The sequence below is a fragment of the Nothobranchius furzeri genome, chromosome 11 (assembly GCF_043380555.1).
Source record: "Nothobranchius furzeri strain GRZ-AD chromosome 11, NfurGRZ-RIMD1, whole genome shotgun sequence".
NCBI lineage: Eukaryota > Metazoa > Chordata > Actinopteri > Cyprinodontiformes > Nothobranchiidae > Nothobranchius > Nothobranchius furzeri.
In genome coordinates this window covers 62,840,061-62,864,186 of record NC_091751.1, presented here as the reverse complement: position 1 = coordinate 62,864,186, position 24,126 = coordinate 62,840,061, and the positions used below count along the sequence as shown (strand labels likewise).

Sequence of the window (24,126 nt, the reverse complement as noted above, 5' to 3'; positions counted from 1 at the left end):
ACTTCCACCGTTGGCGTTGTGCCCTTCAATTGTGTGATCCTGACCAGGGGTGCAAGTGTGTAGGGTGTCCCGATTCTCAAGTGCGGAAGTTGAACCCTTTGCACCATTGATCCGCACTTCACCCAAGTCTGAGAGTGTCCACCCCCTCTCAAGGACTTGGGTTCCAGAGCCAAAGCTATGTGTCGAGGTGAGTCCGACTATATCTAGCAGGTACCGCTCAACCTCTGCCACAAGCTCCTGCTCCTTCCCCGCCAGCGAGGTGACGTTCCATTTCCCAATATAATATCATATCATATCATATCATATATCATATCATGAAATACAGTACAGTATTATAATAATAATAATAATAATTATTATTATTATTATCATTATTATACTGTATTGTATTGCATTACATGATATGATATGATATGATATGATATTATGTTATGTTATATTATATTATATTATATGATATTATATTATATTATGGTATAATAAAAACATAATAATAATAATAATAATAATAATAATAATAATAATAATAATAATAAAACAAATTTCTATTATTATTATAATTTTTTTATTATTATTATTATACTGTATTGTATTGTATTACATGATATGATATGATATGATATGATATGATATTACATTACATCATATTATATTATATTATATTATATTATATTATATTATATTATGTTATGTTATATTATTATTATCAGCCAAAATGTTCTTGCTGTTTGAACCAATGATGACCTTTAATACCAGAAATTCCAATTCTATTTTGTAGTTCTTACATAAACACAGAGTATAATTTGGAAAAGCAACGCAGAGAAACTCTGTTTACAGAAAATGACCTTCCAGTTGTGATATTGAGTACATGTTCATTTCTCATTTTAATTGGTGTCACAACATTTTAGTGAATATTTAAAATTCAGATCACATTAAAACATCTGATACTGAAAAATAAACGTCAGTGTTTGACTGAAAATAAATGAAAAACATGGTCATTACAGAGAATTTTATTTGGTCTCTTCAAACATCATTACTTCCCTAAACTATCTCCTTGTCTTTATTTTTCTTTGATTGATTTGATTGTCTTTTATTTTTTAATTAATACTGTAGACGTGATTGAGAAAACATGGATTTTCCATCAGAGTGATCCGCAGATTAATCTGGATCCAGTGGATACTGTCTTAAAGACTGGTTGTAATTCTTGTGTTTCCTGACTGAACATTTTGTTATTTCTCTAATGTAAAACGAATACCTTTGTTGTACCACATATTACTTCCCTTTACTGATCCATCCACACGTGAATGACAGACTGAAAAAGAATCTGCAGATTATTAAACAAGGATTGATTTTTAAAACTGCCTAAACTCCCAGAAGTATTCTTGAATATCCCTTTGGACTCATTATTCCCTCATATTTGGGTCATTCTGCCTTCTTAAGTGCCAGTTGGATCTTTATTGTCGTCATGAATCTCCTGTCACACAATCTGGCACAAAAATACACAACAATTAGTTTTACAGATATTTACTCCCCCGCCCGTCCGCCCGCCCGCCTCCCTCTTCTCTCCCTTTCTGCTCTTTGCTGAAGTCGCAGGCGCTCGGTGGATTCTGCTCTTTGCTGAAGTCGCAGGCGCTCGGTGGATTCTGCCAGTGCGCATCTCGGGATCGCTGCTCTCCTCTTACGGACTGTTGGCACGCCGGGACGTACCTGCAGGCGCGGGGATAACGGAAAGGAGGAGGAGAGGAGAGCAGCGCGGTTACGAGAGAACGTTTGGTTGAGGAAGTGAAGAGAAGCGGCCGGAAGGGCAGGAGAAGAGGAGCGCACCATGGCTTCAAAGGAGAGCACAGCGGCTGGCTTCGTCAACGTGAGCAGGGACATCACAGGTGAGTTGGTCTGGACTTTTTTAGTGACTGCAGGTGTGTTCTCACCTCTTACACAAACATCTTCAGAGGAAAACGGCATGTTTAAGAGTCAGACGGAGGTGCTCTTCACTCGGCTCCCCTCCCCTTTAAAGCGCTTTCCTCCCGTTTGATTGGAGTTTGCGGGCGCAGGAAATGTTCCACAAGGCTGAAACCAAAACGAATGAGCTCCAATCACTCAGCGCGTGAGTTTATTGATTTGTGTTAAATGTCCGTGTGAAACTCACAAGGCGCAGTCCAGTTTAATTATCGGAAGCGTTCATTATGGCGTTTCAGTCCTTCTTTCTGTGTGCGTGGAAGTGGATGTGACTGAAAGCTGTGCGTGCACGCAGACCGCAGATCTGAGCTCTGTGGCGCCTGAGGGTACAGCAGCGCACCAGCATGTTTGGACGCAGAGATGTCAGAGAAGGTGCGCTTCTCACTGTTAATTATCCTGATGCTGTTTACCAGCTCAGCTCCTTCCGTCTGCTGTCCCTAAGCACCAGGCGGCATTTGGCTCAAGGCACTTGAGAGTGGAGGACAAGTTGTGGAGGGGATCAGTCAGAGAGTCTGAGAAGGGAAATCTGAGGGACTGATCCATCCTGGGAGCAGATGCTGAGGTCACCCTGCAGGACCTCAGGGTGCTGAGTTAAATGGTTTAAATGGCAGGTTCTTACCCTGCTTAATGCCTCAACTCCACGTTTGTCTTCAGCTGATCCCCCTCCCAATCCACCAGCAGGTTCCTCATCCACACCCACCTGCACCACCTCATCCCAGCCTCATCCTCCCAGCATCTGCCACTGCTCAGTCACGCATGACAGCCAACTTCCTGGCTGTTGCTGGATGAGGGAATGTATTACAGTCAGGGAGTTGGGAGACTTTGACACAATGGAGTGGCATGACACAGCATGACTCGCTGCATCTCCATCTGCTGGGCTCCAGGGGTGCATATTGATGGGCCTGTTATGAATGGGATGGGAATGTCACGCCGTATAGAGTATATGTCCCTGTTAGCTGTCTGGACACAAATTCCAGCGTAGTCCTATAGGTTGCAGCTGTGTTCAGTTTGCTTAAAATCACCTCTCTCATCCTAAAGACACATGGTACGATGGATGGAAAGTCGTTAAACCAATAAAAGTACGTTTCTGAGTCAGATTTAGATTTAAATATGGATGCATTCTAAATAAAGCTCCAAGACTGATTCACTGATCAGTGTGCTGAATCGTTTCTGAAATGTGTCACCTGCTGGTGTCCTAAATCCAACTTTAATGCTTTGATGCTCAGCTCACGCTACCTGGTGAAAAAAAAAAAAAACCTACAGAAACAGAAAAGGCATCACGCATGGTGTAGATTTCAGCCGTATTCTGACAGATTTGCTGCTTTTCTGTCTTTTTCTTTTTCCAACATGTCTCCTATATTCTCGCATAGCTTTTTCTTAATGCAACAGTTTTTAATCCACTCATGAAGATCGTATCTCTGTACAAAACTCCCAAATCATGTGATGAAACAGATCTACATCATCAGAATATTTGATGATATTCCAATGCTCCGCCAGCTAAAGCATCATCAGTACAGAATACACCAAAATATCTGATAACAGTCGGCACCCAAACTGAACTAAAATATTAGAGTGATGTCACCAGTGACCGAGTCGGATCATGTTCTACGGCAGCCTCATACAAGATTCTTTTGTTGATTCATTCAAAATAAAATTTTAAAGAAAGTATCAGAATAAATTAAGTATAGACATCTCACACCATCTGAAGATCTAACAGAGGTGATTCAGATTTGTGTGTGTGTGTGTTTGTCATAAAGCCCTGGATGTTCGTCTACAACTGATTAAAATTTAGCATCAATCTGGTTCCACGAGTAATCAAAAATTGCTAACTGAAAATGTGTGAAACTGAGGGGGTATCGAGCTAAAACTTGATTTCGTAGCTGAGAAACATCCTCGACATGAACACATCTTTGCTTCATATATTTTCAAAAACCCGTAAGCAATCTTTCTTTAACCACCGGACGGATTTTAATCAGCCTCTCAGAACATCTACATACCTCAAGACGGCAAACATAGAAAATGTTTCAACTCGGTCAATTTCACAGATGCTGAGCTAAAATTTGACATGCTAGTAGCTGAGAATCATTAATAACACGAACTGAGTGCTAACAGGTCGGCTGGAGGTACTTCATAGCGCCATCGTCAAGATTTGACCAATGAGGCTATAACTCAATCACAAAAAAATTGCCATAATAGTATAATAAAGTAGCCCTGCAAGTCATCCTTTATGTGTGAATATGTGAATATATAGTTGACCACGGCTGATAGGGATAGCTCTGTTGTGTGGTAGAATCTACGGTTGTTTTTCAAACTATCTCCGTGTGCTGTTGGATAACAAACAATGTTACACACTCACTACTACAGATGTCAGTAAATGGGGAAGTTCACCGTACACCGTTGAAGAAGATGCAGATGCATCATTTTTCTAAATAAAGATTTCAGTACATCTATCTGCTCTTGACTCAAAGAAAAGCCCAAGTCTAAATAGTCCAAAGTCGATGCCAAAAGTGGCTTCACACGAGCTATCACCATTTTTACATCTCTGCTCAGTTGCAGTAACATCCAACAAACCAAACCTATAGAGCGTTGTGATTGGCCCATCCAACCTATAGAATGCTGTGAATGGCCCATCGATCCTATAGAGCATTGTGATTGGCCCATCAAAAACATAGATTCTTGTGAGTGGCCCATCCAACCTATAGAGTGTTGTGATTGGCCCATCCAACCTATAGAGTGTTGTGATTGGCCCATCAAACCTACAAAGTGTTGTAATTGGCCCATCAAACCTATAGAGTGTTGTGATTGGCCCATCCAACCTATAGAGTGTTGTGATTGGCCCATCAAACCTACAAAGTGTTGTAATTGGCCCATCCAACCTACAAAGTGTTGTAATTGGCCCATCAAACCTATAGAGTGTTGTGATTGGCCCATCAAACCTATAGAGTGTTGTGATTGGCCCATCAAACCTATAGAATGCTGTGATTGGCCCATCAAAAATATAGATTGTTGTGATTGGCCCATCAAACCTATAGAGTGTTGTGATTGGCCCATCAAAAATATAGATTGTTGTGATTGGCCCATCCAACCTATAGAGCATTGTGATTGGCCCATCAAAAATATAGATTGTTTTGAATGGCCCATCCAACTTATAGAGTGTTGTAATTGTTCCATCAAACCTATAGAGTGTTGTGATTGGCCCATCAAAAATATAGATTGTTTTGAATGGCCCATCCAACTTATAGAGTGTTGTAATTGTTCCATCCAACCTATAGAGTGTTGTGATTGGCCCATCAAACCTACAAAGTGTTGTAATTGGCCCATCCAACCTATAGAGTGTTGTAATTGTTCCATCAAACCTATAGTGTTGTGATTGGCCCATCAAACCTATAGAGTGTTGTGATTGGCCCATCAAACCTATAGAATGCTGTGATTGGCCCATCAAAAATATAGAGTGTTGTGATTGGCCCATCAAACCTACAAAGTGTTGTAATTGGCCCATCCAACCTATAGAGTGTTGTAATTGTTCCATCAAACCTATAGTGTTGTGATTGGCCCATCAAACCTATAGAATGTTGTGATTGGCCCATCAAAAATATAGATTGTTGTGATTGGCCCATCAAACCTATAGAGTGTTGTGATTGGCCCATCAAAAATATAGATTGTTGTGATTGGCCCATCCAACCTATAGAGCGTTGTGATTGGCCCATCAAAAATATAGATTGTTGTGATTGGCCCATCAAAAATATAGATTGTTGTGATTGGCCCATCAAAAATATAGATTGTTGTGATTGGCCCATCAAAAATATAGATTGTTGTGATTGGCCCATCCAACCTATAGAGCATTGTGATTGGCCCATCAAAAATATAGATTGTTTTGAATGGCCCATCCAACTTATAGAGTGTTGTAATTGTTCCATCAAACCTATAGAGTGTTGTGATTGGCCCATCAAAAATATAGATTGTTTTGAATGGCCCATCCAACTTATAGAGTGTTGTAATTGTTCCATCCAACCTATAGAGTGTTGTGATTGGCCCATCAAACCTACAAAGTGTTGTAATTGGCCCATCCAACCTATAGAGTGTTGTAATTGTTCCATCAAACCTATAGTGTTGTGATTGGCCCATCAAACCTATAGAGTGTTGTGATTGGCCCATCAAACCTATAGAATGCTGTGATTGGCCCATCAAAAATATAGAGTGTTGTGATTGGCCCATCAAACCTACAAAGTGTTGTAATTGGCCCATCCAACCTATAGAGTGTTGTAATTGTTCCATCAAACCTATAGTGTTGTGATTGGCCCATCAAACCTATAGAATGTTGTGATTGGCCCATCAAACCTATAGAGTGTTGTGATTGGCCCATCAAACCTATAGAATGCTGTGATTGGCCCATCAAAAATATAGATTGTTTTGATTGGCCCATCAAACCTATAGAGTGTTGTGATTGGCCCATCAAAAATATAGATTGTTGTGATTGGCCCATCCAACCTATAGAGCGTTGTGATTGGCCCATCAAAAATATAGATTGTTGTGATTGGCCCATCAAAAATATAGATTGTTGTGATTGGCCCATCAAAAATATAGATTGTTGTGATTGGCCCATCCAACCTATAGAGCGTTGTGATTGGCCCATCAAAAATATAGATTGTTGTGAGTGGCCCATCAAAAATATAGAGTGTTGTAATTGGCCCATCAAACCTATAGAGTGTTGTGATTGGCCCATCCAACCTATAGAGTGTTGTGATTGGCCTATCAAACCTATAAAGTGCTGTGATTGGCCCATCAAAAATATAGATTGTTGTGATTGGCCCATCAAACCTATAGAGTGTTGTGATTGGCCCATCAAAAATATAGATTGTTGTGAATGGCCCATCCAACTTATAGAGTGTTGTAATTGGCCCATCAAACCTATAGAGTGTTGTGATTGGCCCATCCAACCTATAGAGTGTTGTGATTGGCCTATCAAACCTATAAAGTGCTGTGATTGGCCCATCAAAAATATAGATTGCTGTGATTGGCCCATCAAACCTATAGAGTGTTGTGATTGGTTTAACACAATGCTGCCCGGGCCAATGGTAGGCCGGCTTAGGTTCCTATGGAGTGTGGCTAGACCAACATGCAGAACACAATCATGTCACTTCAGCTGACGGTCTAGATTTCTAGGCTAATAAAAAAGCTTTTTGATACAGAAGATATTATTCTAATTTTTATTTCCACCATATGCGATCAGGTAGATGCTTTTATGTGAACCTTTGAATTATTTTGTTTAGTCTTTTTGTTCCCAAATTAAGCCAGAGCTGTTTGACACATTTTTATTAACCCTTCTTCTGTTGTTTTGGCCTCACTTTTATCCCAGAGAGCATCAGGAAGATGTTGGACAAGCAGGTCATCAAGTTTGTGCGAGCCATCAAGCAAGAGACCCGGAGCGGCAAGTCTGAAGACAGAATTCTGGTGAGAGCCACCGACGTCTGCCTACCCCTCCCCTTTCACCCCTTCTGTGTCACTCCTGGTCACTTGGGAGCTACGCTGATAGTTAAAGTGAACGCGACTTGAAGGTGTGCTGTGGAGTGGCACTTGGCTCGGTGAGCAGCTAGAAAGGCTCTCAAAGGCTCTTCGGGGAGCAACTTGCAACAAATTGAAGGAGTCATAAGGAGTCACAGATTATGCTTTCTAAGACGTGCAACAGACGCGACGTAAATCAGGCTTAGGACAGATGCTGTCTAAGCAGAGAGGAGTGGACACCATGCCGTGGCCTACTGAGTCCATCCTAGATGTTATTAGATGTGGCAGGATGGCCTTAATGCCACAGGTTACAGTGTGTGTGTGTGTGTGTGAGAGCTCAAACACACAGGGCCTGTGTTTGTCTTTTACTTGCTGAGAAATAAGCCTCTTTGTGTGTGTGTGTGTGTGTGTGTGTGTGTGTGTGTGTGTGTGTGTGTGTGTGTGTGTGTGTGTGTGTGTGTGCGCGCATGCCAGAGGGTTTGTGGGCAGCCGGGGATGTGTTGAAGGAAGCCAAGGCCAAAGCTGTTATTGAGAAACTGACAATTAGTCAGCGACCCATCAGTTACTGGCGCAGCGTCACCGTGATCAGGCCTGAGCTCACGCCCGCCCCTTAAGACTACCAGACACACACCAATACGTGCGTCTGAACTCATCTGTCCTCCATATTTCTTCATAGACTCAACCTCCCCTTGTTTTTGTTATCCCTTTGTTTCCATCCTCCCTCCCACCTTATCTGTCCATCTCAATTATTCTCCACCCTGTCACCCCACCTCCTTCCATCCTTCCACTTCCTCGCCGGTTGCTTCTCACTTTCTCTGTCTCCCCCCTTCTTGCCCTTTCCCTCTTCCCTCCATCTTCACTCAAACCTGTAAAAGCGTTTTGAGCTCCTCTTTCCATCAGAAGCAATTCAATTAGGCCTTTCCCTTGCAGTTATTTTTTTCTTTTTTTCATACAATCCAAAAAGGCTTTGGCTGCGTTTGCTGCAACAGCTCCCAAGTTCTTTCAAGGGTAGGGAGGGAGCTCTGGATATAGATGTGTCTGCATTCATTCGAGTGCACAGTCAAGGTCTCCTCCCCCGTTTTTAAAAGGTGATCTTTTCACTCTAATGAATGCATTTGTCTAGATGTATGAAGGGTGAAAAGAAGGGCTTGTAAATAGATTGTTTGACTCTATCTGGGTTGTGCAGAAAATGTCACGCGTGGAGAAAGTAGAGAATGATTTGATCGATGTCGTATAGAGAAGATTTAATCTGAAATCATTTCTCAGTAAGCCCTGCTGGATGGGACGAGGCTGTCATATTCCTTTATCTTCCTTATGTGGATGCTACATTCTGATATAGATTGAGAAGGTCAAATTGGTACAAGAATTTCGTTTTTTTTCCTGATTTCTCTAGTTTTATATTAAGCAAGAGGTCTTTGTTCTACGATTTTTCTCCTTCCTATAGTCCCATTTTCCCTCCGGAGACTGTTTGCATCAGGCTGTCTGTGTGTGTTGACTGTACCAGCCATCAAATCATGACATGCAGTCACACACATACACACACACACATGCACTCATAGTTCATCACCCCCAGCACCCAGCTCAGACAGGCACTGGGAGGGCCTCAGCATGCAGCACCCAGGGCAGCATGCTGGAGAGCATCAGCCACACACGCACACACACACACACACACACACACACACACACACACACACACACACACACACACACACACACACACACACACACACACACACACACACACACACGCAGGAGGGGTTCCATGCAGACCAAACTTGCTTGCGCACACACTCTTGCGGACATTATTAGATCACTCTATTTGAAGATTAGAAGCAACTGAGAAAACAAAGCATCTTCAAAGGCTGAGAGCGTGGTGGGGTGGGGAGAGGTGCATGCATATGATGGAGGAAGAAGGGGGGGGGGGAGTGAATGAAGGACGGGGTGGGGGTGGGCTGAAGAAATCACTGCTGTGTTGTGATGCCCCAGTTGCGATTTAGTTCTTCCGCCACTTATTTTCCTTGATCGGTTGCACCGTTTCTTCCTCTGTTGACTCTGCGGTTTTCATGCTCTCACAAACAATGAGCCCATTAGCGTCTTAGAGCGCCACTGTCTGACAGTCGTGGACACACTCGACTGCTCATTCCTGCTTAAATCCTACGGTTAGCTGAAGGACCTGCTCCAGTAGAACCGTGTCGACAGAGTTCTGCCCACCTGGTGCAGATGTGAGGGATGTTTACAGCACCACTGTAATCTCTGGAAATGGTGGTGGGTGTAATGATGATATATGGCATTGGATTGTTTTTAAAGTTCCCTTCTTGTACATAAATCATATACATTTTAGAGACCCTCCCTGCTTAAACCAATTAAAAATCCAATATTTACTCCCATTTTATTGGGTGAATGTTCTTTTATGAAAGCCAGATAGAGTCCTTTGGTTATACCTCTATTTATTGTGAAGCAGAGATAAAATTAATAATAAAAATATTCTTAACCAAATGCAGAATGGCACCCCACCACCCTCTCATTAAAAAATGACCTCATTAAACAGGGAGTAAATTAACTTTTTAATAAAATCTTTGTTTATTTTTCTTTGTTTTTTTTGTCCGTTAGCCAAGACCGTGATTAAAAACACATTATGTTTTTGAATACTTCTAACTAAATAAATAAAATAAACAATGCAAAATTAATTACATTTTCTCAGCGATAAAGCACTTTATATTCCACAGTAAATATCTGCAAATTGTATCTTGCCACAAAAACATATTGTTGTGGGAAAAATGATGTTTATAACTCTTTTAAAACTATTTGGAAATCTAAATTTGGTTGGCTTTAAAAATGAAATCAACATTCAGCACAGATCCCACCAAATAAGCAGGGTTATCGTGTGTTTCTGGTTTAAAACCTCAACTGGAAGTTTAGTCTTCTGTTATCAGATTTCATTCATTTTTAGGGGCGGTTTTTGTGATTTATTAATATTTTTAACCTTTTGATGTTCTGCTTGAACATTTTGGAGAACATTTTAGTCCTTGTCTGAAGAATGGCTTGCTTGAGTAAAAAACATTAAACATTATTGGGATCATTGTCTCAAATGAACAAAACACGGAGAAAAACATTTAATGTAACTTTTTTTTCTCCTTCACCACTAATTTAATAGACGTTGCTTGGATAATTTTTTGGCTCTGTGTATTTATGTGAAGGGCATCTTACAGCTTTTGGAGTTTTCTCTGTTCTTTTGTTCTTCTGCCGTAAACCAAACCAGTTCTTTGTGTTGGAGATCAAGAATTTCAGCGGTTCTGGTGTAGGAGGAACACTCGGCATCAGCCCTGAGGCATGAAAGTGGCTCCAATGAGATTCATTTTCTTTTTCTAATCATCCAGTCTGTTCTGTAGAGTTGGGCTGTCAACAGAATTTTCTCGTACCTGAAGTCCGCAGACTCTAAACAGCAAGTCTTCTTCTTTTCATGCAGGGTTATACGTTATTTCTTAGAGATGGATGATAAAACTCCTCGGCTCGAGCCATTAACCTAATGCACATCAGTGTGAAAGATGCTTTTTGAAGAAGAGCATTAAAACACGACACCTTGTTTGTAGCTTGTTTGTTCAAGTGCTTTACATTTATGCCAGTCAGATTGTTTTTTTAAGTTAACGAATAAAATGAAATAAAATATGTTTTGTATAATAGGCCACAGAAGATGCCCTCCATAGAATCTGTTAACATAATCATAAAACATGTTAATTTATTTTTATTTATTTGTTTGTAAAGCCCCAAAGCACCCAACGTGCCAAAAACAGAGAATGCGTTAAATCATAACTGGATATAAAATAATAAGTGCACAATGAATCAACTTGATGCAGTGACTAAAATCAGATAAAAAAGACGAGTAGGTCTAAAAACACCCAGACCTTATTGCACACATATAAAAATATAAACAAACATGACATGTTGTAACAAAAAAGATGAATAGGACAGATGACCCTGCTGCATCTAAAGAGAAGGCCAAAACCGCTTTTGGCTAAGAACTAGGATATACACCTTAACATCAACACAAGTAGGCAATATAGCACCCAGAGCACTACCAATGGTAAATAAACCACTGGACCATTAAAGCTCAAACATATCTGTAATACTGCCTCAGCTTAGCTTCTTTTTCTGGCTCTTGGAGGGTGCAGACGCTTTTTTCCTCCTCTCCTCCATATCTTATCCTCAAGGCCTTTGTCTGTTTGTGTGTGCTGGGTGCACGGTCGCTTCTGCAATTTTTCTGGAAACTGGAAACTGAAATTCACTAAAATGGATCTCGTCAGCTGGTCTCTCAACGCGGTTGATAAAATTTTTTCAACGATGAGAACGGGAGAAGGGGCTCCCGGATGCCCCTCCGTGACAGACCCAGTTGGACACATCATGGACTCCTGGAAACAGTGGGACTTGATTTGTTTATCTCAGCTGTGTGTGGAGGACTCTGAAGACGTGTGGATATTCATGGTGTTGGTGTCAGGTTTCCTGCTGATCGGCATTGGAGGCTACTTGGCTTACCGGAAAATTAACGAGCTGTCACGGAATATTGGCCTGATCCCGGAGCTCAGAGATGGTTTGCACCGCGCTGTGAATTCACAGACTCAAATAATTGTCGAGATGAATCGTAAGCTTGGGACTTTGGCGGAGATTCATTCTTTGGCACAAAAGATGGATGCCATCAAGGAGAGAGTGGACGAATCAGCACGGATTGGGATAGATTAACGTCCATTATTATTGGGAATTTGAGAGGTTGAGGACCAACAAACTGTAAGACAGAGAGGAAATTATCTCTGTCTGACCCCAAAACAATTTCTAATCGGAATCTGGCGTCTTTGAGCCTGCAAGGCTCCAACGAAAACTCCCCCCCCAGAAGATATGTGGAATGTGCCATCGCTATGGCAACTCAACTCTGTCTCCTTTCCCAGCCTGAGTGGGACTGCGGGAAGGCCGCTGAAACGTTCCAGGGTCACTGCAACCCTCCAACCCTCAATGCCCCCCCCCCCCCCCCCAAACACACACACACACACATCCACACTGAGGTGACATGCGCTGCTTCTATCGTGGCTGCAGGAACTGAAGTGGGGATAGTCCCAACCCACCACCCCACCTAGTGGACACTTATGTTGTGTAATGTCTGAAGTCTGTTGCATATATGTCTGAGGTATTTTTTTGTAGAGCAAAGCTGCCCTCCTGGTGGAGGGTAGTTCTGAAGTGCCTTTTTTCCCCTCCACCTGAACCATTCCTCATGTAACCCTCTTATCTCTATTAAGGTAGCGCGACTCAGGGCTGCGAATGACCACAGTCACCAATTCTTGTCATGTGTCTTGCCCATGTATGTCTGCTCTCTGATTTGTGTGTACTGAAACTCTATTGTCCCTCTGGGATTAATGAGTATCTTTGATTGATTGATTGAAAACTCCAAATCGAAGAAGAAAGCCATTGGATATTAATCCAATGGGAGCTCATTCCACAGTTCAGGCACCAAAACCGAGAGTGCTCTTTTCCCCCGTGACTTGTGCTTAGACCTTGGAACAACCAACAAGTCTTTGTCAGGTGAGCGGACAGAACGTATGCAGGATTGTTTCAAACACATTTTTGTCTTATTCTACATGCATGCTCTTATTTTGTCATCCCTGTCAAACAAATGCCCAAAAGTTGGAGTTTAAAAAAAATGTTGTTTAATTTCTCAAACTCAATCAAGAGCAAAAGAAAAAAAAAACACAATTCTTTTATTTTATGTTTACATCTTAAATATAACTTTTAAGACTTAGATTACTTTTTTTACTAGCCTCCAAACTTATAGGACTACGTAAGACTTTTGCACAGCGTTCTGCATGTATGCGGAATGAGAGCTGACGTGTTATTAAACAGATTTTGACATGCTGACGTATGAAGTAGCTACACAAGTAATATTGAAGTGTAGGAGGTGACAAACTGCAAACAAATCACCCCAAAGCAACTTGAACAAGCAAAGATGTCTGACTCGGAGATCAAGAAGCTATTTTGCCATCTGGGCAGAAGACATAACAGTTTTCCTCTGACAACATGAATCCATTCTGCAGAGTCCAGGTGTTCACAGATGGAAGACTAAGAAAACAAGACAAGTGAATCCGCAGAGAAAACGCACTATAACATTAAGCCTTTCAACCGTCTCTCTAGAGAGTCTTCCTGTCTTCTGGGTAGCTGAAGCCGCTCAGGCTAGTGTCGTCTTAAATATAGTTATCTCTGCAGAGCTGATATAAAGCTGATCCTTTTTCCAAACATGTTTGCAGTTTTTGCTGAGAGAACCACATCTTGGCAAAAAATATTAAGTTTTTAATTGAATCAGCAGAAAGCACTGATTCATTTTTTTAAACAACTCTAACAATCAGTCTCTATTCAAGCATGCTTTGCAACATGTGACATGGCTGCTATTGCTTCCAGTTGAAACAGTTTTACTCTTGAACAAAATAAGACAGACATCTAAGCTCTGTAACACATTTAAAGGTGCAATAAGTAAGACTTTTACAGTAAAATAATCACTTAACAGTCTAATGTCTCAGTCATGTTGGAAAGAAGGTTACATTTAAACAGATATATGATAAATGACCCGCACTTGTATAGCGCTTCTCAGAGTAAGGACTCCAAAGCGCTTTACACTACAGTGTATCATTCATCCATTCACACACACATTCATACACTGGTGGTGATGAGCTACGATATAGCCACAGCTGCCCTGGGGCGCACTGACAGAGGCGAGGCTGCCAAGCACAGGTGCCACCGGACCCTCCGATTTGTTTTTCTCCTATAAAGGCAGAAGAGGGATGTAGTTTTTATTGACAATTTGTCCCACCTCCATACTTCCTGGTTCCAGAGCCACTCGTGAGCCCACAAGGTTGCCAGTCTGTGCCAGCTTTTGTAGTTTGACACTGCCCAGCAAAGAACAGAAGTGTTGGGGGAAAATGTTATCCAGCAACAGGAGTGGCCCAAAAGTTATTTCTTATAAACCCAAGAAGCCACAGCCTTTTAACTTTAATATAGGGTAAGGAATGCTGGGAAATTTTGTTGTTGTACAAGGACTGCAGTTCCCAAATTTGACCACATGATGTTTTAATTCCGTGTACCCTTAACCTATTTCTACTTTCATTTTATATTTTCCCCAAATTCATGTTTTCCCTTGTTTGCATTGCTCTAATCTGTACATTTTAGTAGAAAAACGTCCTAGATTTTATAACAGATCTTAAGGAAAATACAACAAAAATATTTCAGTTTGACAAAACATTCAGCTTATTAGTAAAGAGCTTTAAGGAGCAATATGTAAGAATGACGTAAGGATGACATCATGTGGTCAAATTTGGTTACTGCAACCCATGTTTATAAACAAAAATGTTCATGGCTGTTGTCATTTAGGACTCAGTGCCAGAAGATTCTAGATAACAAGCAAACAGTAAGTTGATAAGTAGAGAAATACATTACCTGATGTTAGCACTCGGTAGGAAGCATTAGCTACACTTATTATGGTAATATTCCTCCAGCATTGTAGGAAGTGTGGTTGTTTGCCGCATTGCTATTAGCTTGCTGTTATACGTCTAAGTGATTTATTAAAAGAAGTAAACCACAATTGACTTATTATTCACTTGACACACATTTCACTGTAGCCTAATATCAGGTTGTTGCTAATTGAAAGAGTAGCTTGACATATTTTTAGAATTACTATTTGTTTCTAATCAACTGTTAGCATTATTAGCGTCTAGCCTGCTTCATCATAAAGATGCCGTGGCTTCTTAAGCCTGGTTTATGCTTCTCCGTCAGCTCTGCAAGGGACAGACACGCACGGATTAACGGAAGCGTTTTGCTCTCATACTTCTCCGTCTCCTGGAGAGTGTTGCAAAGCAATTCCCCGCCAGGACAACAGAGGGGGTAGCACTGTTCTGTGGTATCCTGTCATGTATCAGTCCAAGATAGTGTGTTTATATTGTGTTTTTTGTGAATATAAGAGACTTTTAACACGGAAATATTTGTCTCATTCTCCCACCGCTTCATGCGCTCCCCACCTCTAAACCCACGTTTCCTGTCATTTCCGTCCACAAATAAAACGCTTGCTGCGCATCTTTTCACTCCTCCAGTCACAGGAGAATTAAACGTTGATATTTTTAGAGTTTTTTCGCAAGGTATTCTTCAAGTTTCTCCGTGTCTGCCGCTAGTTATCCTCAGCTCTCTTTGCAATGGTGGTGCTGTAAACAACAGCGGCGTCCTGACCAATCACAAGCTTGCTTAATTCGTCTCGTTCGACGGATGTTTAAAAAAGTGGGCTCGACTCCGTACGTACTTGCGTGCCCTACGCAAGGACGGATAATGGCGTTGCGTGTCTCCGCACCGACGCAGACAGAGAAGCATAAATCAGGCTTTAGGGGTAAAAGAAATAACATCTGGATTGCTCTTGGCTTGAGTTCTTCAAACAGCTCTGGAGCTTTTTGCCTGCTTGTGTCAAGCTACAAATGCTGGCGCTTCAGGGCTGGCTCGGCACAGACTCGGTAACGTCCCAGATTGTAACTATTATTGATATTTTGTTAAAGAGGGACTGCACACCATCAGAAAATGGAACTCCACCCCAGTCAAGATTTGAAAAATGCCATGAAAGAGGGCGTTGCCAGGAGGCGCAGAGTAGCATGGCCAAGTGTGGGGAATTTCCATCCTGGGAAGGAGGGGGAGTGGGAGGAGACTGTACCGATGACGTGAAATTGTTCCAGCCCCAGTCAATCACAAGTTTAAAATGTAGTAGCTGCTGTTCTGCCACAGGGGGCAGCAGATGTTTTTATGTAAGACGTTTTTAGACCTAGATTGCAGATTTAATCAAGTTTATACAAACATGTCAACAAATGCACAGAAACAAAGATTACATTTGTAAAGATCCAATTATACAGTTTATAAGCAATATATATATATATATATATATATATATATATATATATTAGGGTTTAGTTACTCTTTAATTTTAAAGAAAAAAAGGGAGACAATAAAAAGTATCACGAGATATTGCGATACATTCAGTCAGATGTTATTAGTGATTTTTTTAGGCTGAATTTACTGTAGGAAAATTCAATAAACAGTCCAAACTGATACTTAACATGTTTAACATGATGTATCTGGACCATAACAGAGGGATTTACATTTCAATATTGAAACAAAACCCATTGCATGCTGCTGCAAACTAGCGGTCGGCATCTAAATGGCACCAAATGAAAAGAAAATACACAAATGTTTGCATGTAAATTCTTCCAAAAATTAGATACATGGCTTTTGAATATCAATATAACATTGCAGGGAAAGTTATCACGATATATTGCCAAATCAACAATTTCTCACCTACCTGTAAGAGATAATAAAAATGTTGGATTGCCGTGACCTGATATCCCAAAAAAAGCGTGCTGCATGCTGCCTTATGCAATTACGCCGGGGACACACCGGCCGCGGAAGCGCCGCGAAAATGGGGCCGCCTTCATTCGGCGCCCTTGTTAAGCTATTCTATAGACCACATGGACCGCCGAAGCGCCGCGAATCGCCTCGCGCCGGCGCGCGCCGGCGCCCTAGCCCACGCCGTGCAGCGATCATTTTGGCGTCGGCTCTATTTTTTTCGCGAGCCGCGGGTGAATCGCGTCAATTCTGGCAGGAAGTCAAACCTAGACATAAGAGGCAGGCCGGTAAAGTTAACAAAATAAAGCATTTCAAAATAAAATTCCGCAATAGTCAAATGTGTTCGTAATCAGACACTGCAGAAAAACCACACGAACACACACACACATCGAACTTGTGTGCGTGTGTGACCTCGTGAAGGGGGTGTGGTTTTGGGTGTCTTTTCACCGGAGCAAACAGGACAGAGAGGCAGAAAGTCTGAGGCAAGCAGTTAAGATGGATGACTTTAAATTAATTATGGAAGTTGAGAAACACAAGGAGCTGTACGACCCTCGAAAAACATGATTATTTACGTTACGTACCCATGTCGGAAGAAACTGCTAGGATACAGCTGCAGAATTGGAGCGGGTTCCAAGAGATTCAACAGGCAGAAACAACTCATACCATAGGTTCACACACACACACACACACACACACACACACACACACACGCACACGCGCGCGCGCACACACGTAGAGGAAAACAGCTGAGAAAAGGCAGAGAGGAAATGGAGAACACCAAGTGTTTTAAAAGAAAAACTACAGCTGAGCCGAGGCGCGCCTCGACTGCGGCGCGTCTGATCTGAACTGAGGAGCGGCGAGCAGCGGCCGAATTTCGTGAGCGATTCGCTTCTCGGCGCTTCGCGGCGCTTCCGCGGCCGGTGTGTCCCCGGCGATATTATAAGGCTAGGTGACAGTAGCATACTGAATCGTCTGATTTTGAAAGGTTTTGTGCAATTTCCTGACTAACCTGATGATGTTTGTGTGGGAGATTGGTTTGTTTGCGGTGTGTTTTCTTTACCGACTGGCTGCACACTACACACTGTAGGACCAATACTTTTATATGAGTACATTTTCATCACGACGTGAAGTTATATGTTTTGGAAATTTTCACACTTTTAAAATTTGCCGAGCTTGTCTTGTCTCACTGACATTATCCGATGCTGCATTCTCAGCAGGGAATGCACTTAGCCCCTCTGTCATCCTCACCTTAGATACTTATTGTTTGAAATGTTAGCCTGCAACTTTCAAATGACCAACATTTTTTACAATTAGTGTGCTTAAGCCGGGCGTACACTGTGCGACTTTTTCACTTTTTTGAGCCGATTTTCCAGTCGTGCGAGAATCCACGACATCGGGGCGAGTTTTGCGCCGAGCGGTCGTGTAGTGTACAGGGGGTTACGAGAGGCGATTAACACCACGTGACCAGCTGCCGATCAGCAGTCGTGAGGTCGCACGGACTTCTGGCGTGTTTAATATTTCGCTCGTCCCTCGTGAGGGTATCGCACTGTTGAAGCGGCGCTGCGAGCAGCTGCAACCCAAAAAGTACCAGAACCGCTCACGGCGCATGCGCAATCCTGCATCAACGCCGCTCGCTATTTCCCTAATAACACACGCTGTTCGTTTTTGTTTCTACACGTTTTTTTACTCACAAAGATTGTCAAGAAAGCGTGTTTGTCGTGTTCATGTAAAATTAAACTGATCACAAAACACAGATTTACTTTCTTTATTTCGTTTTCCTCAGCCAACCCCCATAAATCCCTGTGTGTCCTCCTGCAGCACTCCCGAAGAACTACAGGCAAAACAAGACAAAAAAGTCTGACGTGTTGAGTAAAAACTGCTATTTTTAGCATATTTTTAGGGCTGACGTGTTGCTACCAGACGTACAGTGTGAGCAGTCAGGTCGCATGCGAGAACTGGGTCGTGCAGTGTGAGCGCATGACTCGTGAGATCAGCTCTGCGAGGAAGTCGTACAGTTTGAGCTGAAGCTGAACGCTGCGAGTGAAAAAGTCGCACAGGGTACACCCGGCTTTAGTTGTAATCAAACCCAACTGCACTTGCCGGTACGGCTCATTGGAGCTGGTCTTAGAGCAGAAAACACCGTTCTGTCTTTGAAGACAGTGAAATGCGTTACTTCTTTTCTGTGTTGCGACCAAGTAAGAACTCCTAACTTAGCAAGTCCTACCAGTTATGGAAAACTAGATCACTTCTGTCTTCTGAGGAACACGTTTTCGGTAGAGAGAGAATTTTAAACCATCATTTGGTGTTACATAAATTCAGCCATGATAGTAAACAAACCCAAGCACAAGCTGCCCTCTCTGAATTGCATAATGTATTGTGGTGAAACTGAGCCTTAGTCTGAGTGTTGGGCTCTGAGTACAAAGCGGTGAAGCAGAGACGGCCTGGGCTTGGGGCAGAATTTTGCATTCTGTCAGACACATAATAAGCTTGTGTAATGGCAAGCATTACTGCAGCATCAGACACAATTTTCTTTTCATGTTTCTTTCCCTAAGATATCGTCGATATGGAGTCATTTTCTGTGCAAGCGTCTAGATTTACCATCTGATGGAGCGTGGTGATGGCTCGTCGCTGTAATTAGGACGAGCTTTCCTTTGATTATCATAACACACGTTGGTAGCCTGTGGCTGAGAGGCTGTGAAGTGTGACTGCTGACCTTCTCTTTTCCCATCAGAGGGAGGGAAAGTGTGAACGAGTGTGAAAGCTTGTACTGTCGGGGCTGATCGGCACCTCAAAGTATTTTTGGCTCCTTTATAACTTCTCTTCATCCTCTTCATTGCTTTTTTTGTCATCTCCATATCCATTTCCTTCTCTTTTCATCTGTTTAAGGTTAGGCTGCACGATATTAGGAAGACCTGCGATATTCGATAACAGTGCTTAATATTGCGATATCGATATTACTCGCGATAAATGAACAAATACTAAAGTATGCAGTGTTGATGTCGTCTGGCGTGTGACGTCTGCTCTGGGGTCAAAGCAAACAAAAACTAATGCATGAATTTCATTACAACATAACATTTTATTGAATACATATGCAGCTGCACCTGCTACTGTATTAGCAGCAAAACAACAAACTGCATGCATGCAGTTTCTCAGTGACTTTAAAACATCACCTCCACCATAAAACTTTTTCTGATGCTCCAAATACAGAAAAACATCCCTTACCAGGGTTTTTTAGAATAAATAAAAACATCAGAAAATAAGTTTAAATCTTAAATAATAGTTAACATCACTTAAATGCGACAGCAAATTCTCTCATTGCTACTTATGTGGTTATGATATAAGGCTGTTGCTGTAATTGGGAAGTGAACTGTGCTGGGCCAAACTAGGAGAATATTAAGATTTTCTGAGGGAAAGAGAAAAACAATTGTCTAACTTTCAGAGGAGGAACTGGCAAAAAACTACATGGAAAATATGTGAAAACGTTTGTTTTTAACCCCAAATTGAACAAGTTTACCTAGATCTTAAAAAGCAGCTCAGATGATGAAACTGCAACTATGATTCTGATAACAAGCTAACAAATTGAACTAGCTCCTCTTAAGATAACCGGCTAGCAGAGCTTCTGGCTGACAGTTTATGTGCAGCAGCAAATCAACTATCCTGATTAACAAGGTTATAAAAGCTCATAAATGAAAAATCACTTTGATGTGTGGGGGAACTTTTCCAGGCCCTCTTTAGCAGGGTGGGACTGGGAGGAGAGTGCTGTAGCCTGTTAGCTGGAAGCTAACCAGAGCCTGGGGCTAATAGTAGTGACATGAATGTGGGTTGATTCACCGGCACGTGTCGGAGTCAGCCCGGTAAAAATGATTAACGACACCGAGCGGACTCACGTTCACGTTTGAAAGCAGCGCTGATTCCAGAAATATCAGCACAAAGTGCACGTTGCTCTGAGCCAGCATGACGAACAAGGGAACGGCGCCGCAAACTCTGTTCGGGTGTTGATTTCCAAAAGGGTCTATGTAGGGGGCGGGCGTATTACATGAACGGACCCATCTGATTGGCCGCATATCAGAAGGGCTACATTTGATTGGTCAAATAATACTTCCGCGTAAAAAACAGAGCTGGTTTACAAAAAGCTGATGTATGACACGGATGGAAATGTTTCAACCAAACATTTATCGCTGTTTTTGCCATGTTTTGCGATGGGCCTATCGCATGTCCTGTTATCGCGATGACGATAATTTTTCGATATATTGTACAGCCCTAGTTTAAGGTCTCTCTGAACACAATTCCTTTGTTTTTGCAGCTCATCCTGACAATCTTTATCAGCTTACTTAACCCGTCCTCACCACAACCTCTCGCTTATGTTTTGGATGTTTGGTATGTGTATGCTTGCTCGGCCACTCTTATTCGGTACTGCTCTTTTTAAGATAATTTTGACCTCTGTGTGCTTTTTTCTTTTGCTTAGCATTTTTCTCTGATTTTCATCCACCCTACCTCTCTTGTTCCATCGCTCTAAGTCCACCCGTGAAGCACAACCTGGAGAGAATATCGTTGTAATAAATGCGTACTTGTGTACTGATGCTCGGGGTTGTGCTCTCACAGAGCTGAGTTTATGGTGATGGACCCTGTGAATGAAGCCAAAGCCAGCTTAGCCAGGCTTGTGCATTGCACATACACTTGTGTGTAATGCATTAGCATGCAAGCCTCATGCTAATGTCACCATCTCAGATTTTTGTGCTCCTGACTTTTGTCTGTTCTAAAATGCCCTTGTGTCCAGGGCCACAAATGCAGCTGGTGACCAAGTCTGGCACAGATTTCTCTGCTTGTTTCCCCAGAGGCAGTTCTGCAACACACACAGATACACACATGACCCAGAGACACACTTTGATTTTTACCATCTCGTTTGAAGTGCAAGACCCCGAGCCTGACAGCTTATGATTAATATAAGCCCCCGCCCTCTGTCCTCTCATGGATGTGTAAGCAAACTCACACATGTGCAGAGATGCAGTTGTTGTTCTTGTGCGTGCACAGTGCACACACACTCCTGAATGACACACCACTCCCACCACGCTCTTGCAGTGTTGCTCCAGGGGCCGGCCAGCTCTTTGAACTAGAGCTTCTGACGCCGTGCCATCGCAGCATGGGCACCTCTGTACCTCTCATCATGTTGTCTCTACATTCCAGTCCTGTCTCTTGTCATGTCTTCATCACTTCTTCAGATTGTCACCTGCTGACTGCTTGTCTGACCACATCAAAGAAACTGACCATCTCATCTTGTAGAAGAGGGATTTCTGGGCTAAACTCTAGAGGCTTCGACGAGAAAGCCAAATATTGCAATTCTGACTGTCGGGACTTGAGTTAAGCTTCAGCTAATTGCACTAATTAATATGAATAACTGTATGCATGTTCTCCTTTTGGATTAATGATTTATTTTTTGCTTGTTTTGAGGTGTGTGTGTGTGTGTGTGTGTGTCTGTGTGTGCACGTGCACGCACACGAATAACCTACAGCATTAGCTCTATTCAAGAATGATCTCTGTGCACTCACTCACTGATGTTATAAAAGCCTTAACTGTCATTTTGACCATTATCTCATAAGTTTCAGATATTTTTTATATGGTGGAAAGTATCTCCTGAAATAAATCAGATTTACAAATATGGACGTTTTTGCCATTTTTGACATTTAAAAAGAAGAATAAAAACAACTGACACCTTTGCAAGACAATATCCAAATAATCCTTTGGAATCACACCCAAAACGTTTTACAGGCACTTTTGTGAAAAGCGAAAAACGGTCACAATGGTGAATGATGCGATTTCAGATTAATGGCAAAAGTTCCATGTTTCCTTATTATGCTGCTAATTAAACCTCCAAATATTGTCCCAGATTTTCTAACTCACAGAAAGTAGTTTTTAAAGAATTCCAGATTGGTTACAGGTGCCCCTGATAATAAATATCATAAGGGTAAAATTGTGATGCAAAGCTTCTGAACATGTTTAAAATTTCAGATAAATCAGAGCAGGGGCATTGCTATGGGTGGCCCTGGGTGGGGCCACGGGCCCCCACTGTGCACAAGGGCCCACCCAACCAAATGGCTTTCTTACCATGACAGTTACTCGTGAGCCTGTGGCTGCAGCTCCACTCGGCCCTGGACATGTTTGAAACTGTTGGAGGTGGGAATTCAAGCTCCTTCTGACAGGAGACACTCAGAAATGAGTGAAAATAAATACGTTGAGTTTTTGTGTAAAAAAACAAAAAGAAAAACACAAAGTCTCTGATTCATTAAAAACTGGTGGAAAAAATAATGTCATGCTACCCTTCACCATGAGGTCCTAGAAGGGTGAAACTATCATTATGTCTACATTTTTTGTGAGGCTGCTCAGAAATGACCGGGTCATATGAGACATACAATGTCATTAAAAACAAACAAGCCTTTTTCAGGGGAGTCATTTTCATTTGAAAACTAAGGAAAGGACTTATAGTTGTGTTCCATTTTGAGATAATTCAGCTAGAGCATTTTTGATCAAACCACCAACAGGCATGTCTGCAGGAATGGAATGCAGCCCTGGTTAAAACTTCAGCGACTCCTACTTACTTTTCCATGTCTGTGTCTTCCATACAATGTCTACTTTGTTTGCTGGTTTAGTGTCTTAAAGGGGCATTATGGAAGTTTGACAGCCAAAACATGTATAGAAATAATAAATTTCTTCTTCATACATTCTCCTGCAATGCCCTGGTCCTGTAGAATGAACCCTGGCATTTACTGTGATTGCCTGTTTTTCTATAAATTCACAGAAAAAGAGAGCTGCTCGGGTCAAGCAGGCTGCTTCATGAACGTTCACGCTCAGGCATAGCCCGTAGCATTTGCTATCAGTAGCTTTAGCAGCAGAGAGTGAGGTAGTGCCAACTCTGCGACTTTGTCGCTGTTCCTAACATCTAGTGATGAACCTAGCTACATTTCTGAGGACCCTTAGCTACTTTCTGTAGAACTTTCTTCTAGATATTTCCTACAAATTAGCAACAAAATAGCCATTTTCGCTCCGAACCGTTCTTTGAACGTTGTTTCAGCTGTCATCAAGGATATAAATGTTACAGATACAAAATATGTCACTGGCGCTGTAGCACATATAGTAAAATGCTGGACTCTCGTGCAGAAGACCCAGGTTTGATTCTGGATGTGAATATATTTGATTTAGAGCTTCTTTTTTACATTAATGGTATATTTTTTTTACAGTAAGACGCCCAAATTTTTATTTGAGACTCGC

At 41.9% G+C, this 24,126-nt stretch overlaps 1 protein-coding gene across 2 annotated transcripts in view; it reads left to right on the top strand.

Annotated features, from left to right (window-relative positions):
• The first annotated feature begins 1,615 nt into the window (after window positions 1-1,615).
• carmil3 (capping protein regulator and myosin 1 linker 3) overlaps window positions 1,616-24,126 on the top strand; it is a 158,456-nt gene continuing 135,945 nt past the window's right edge. For both annotated transcript variants that reach the window (XM_054733343.2, XM_054733299.2), the window contains exons 1-2: window positions 1,616-1,883; window positions 7,313-7,407. In XM_054733343.2, coding sequence (XP_054589318.1) covers window positions 1,826-1,883; window positions 7,313-7,407 — 153 coding nt within the window. In that variant the 5' untranslated portion in view covers window positions 1,616-1,825. The remainder of the gene's footprint in view (window positions 1,884-7,312; window positions 7,408-24,126) is intronic.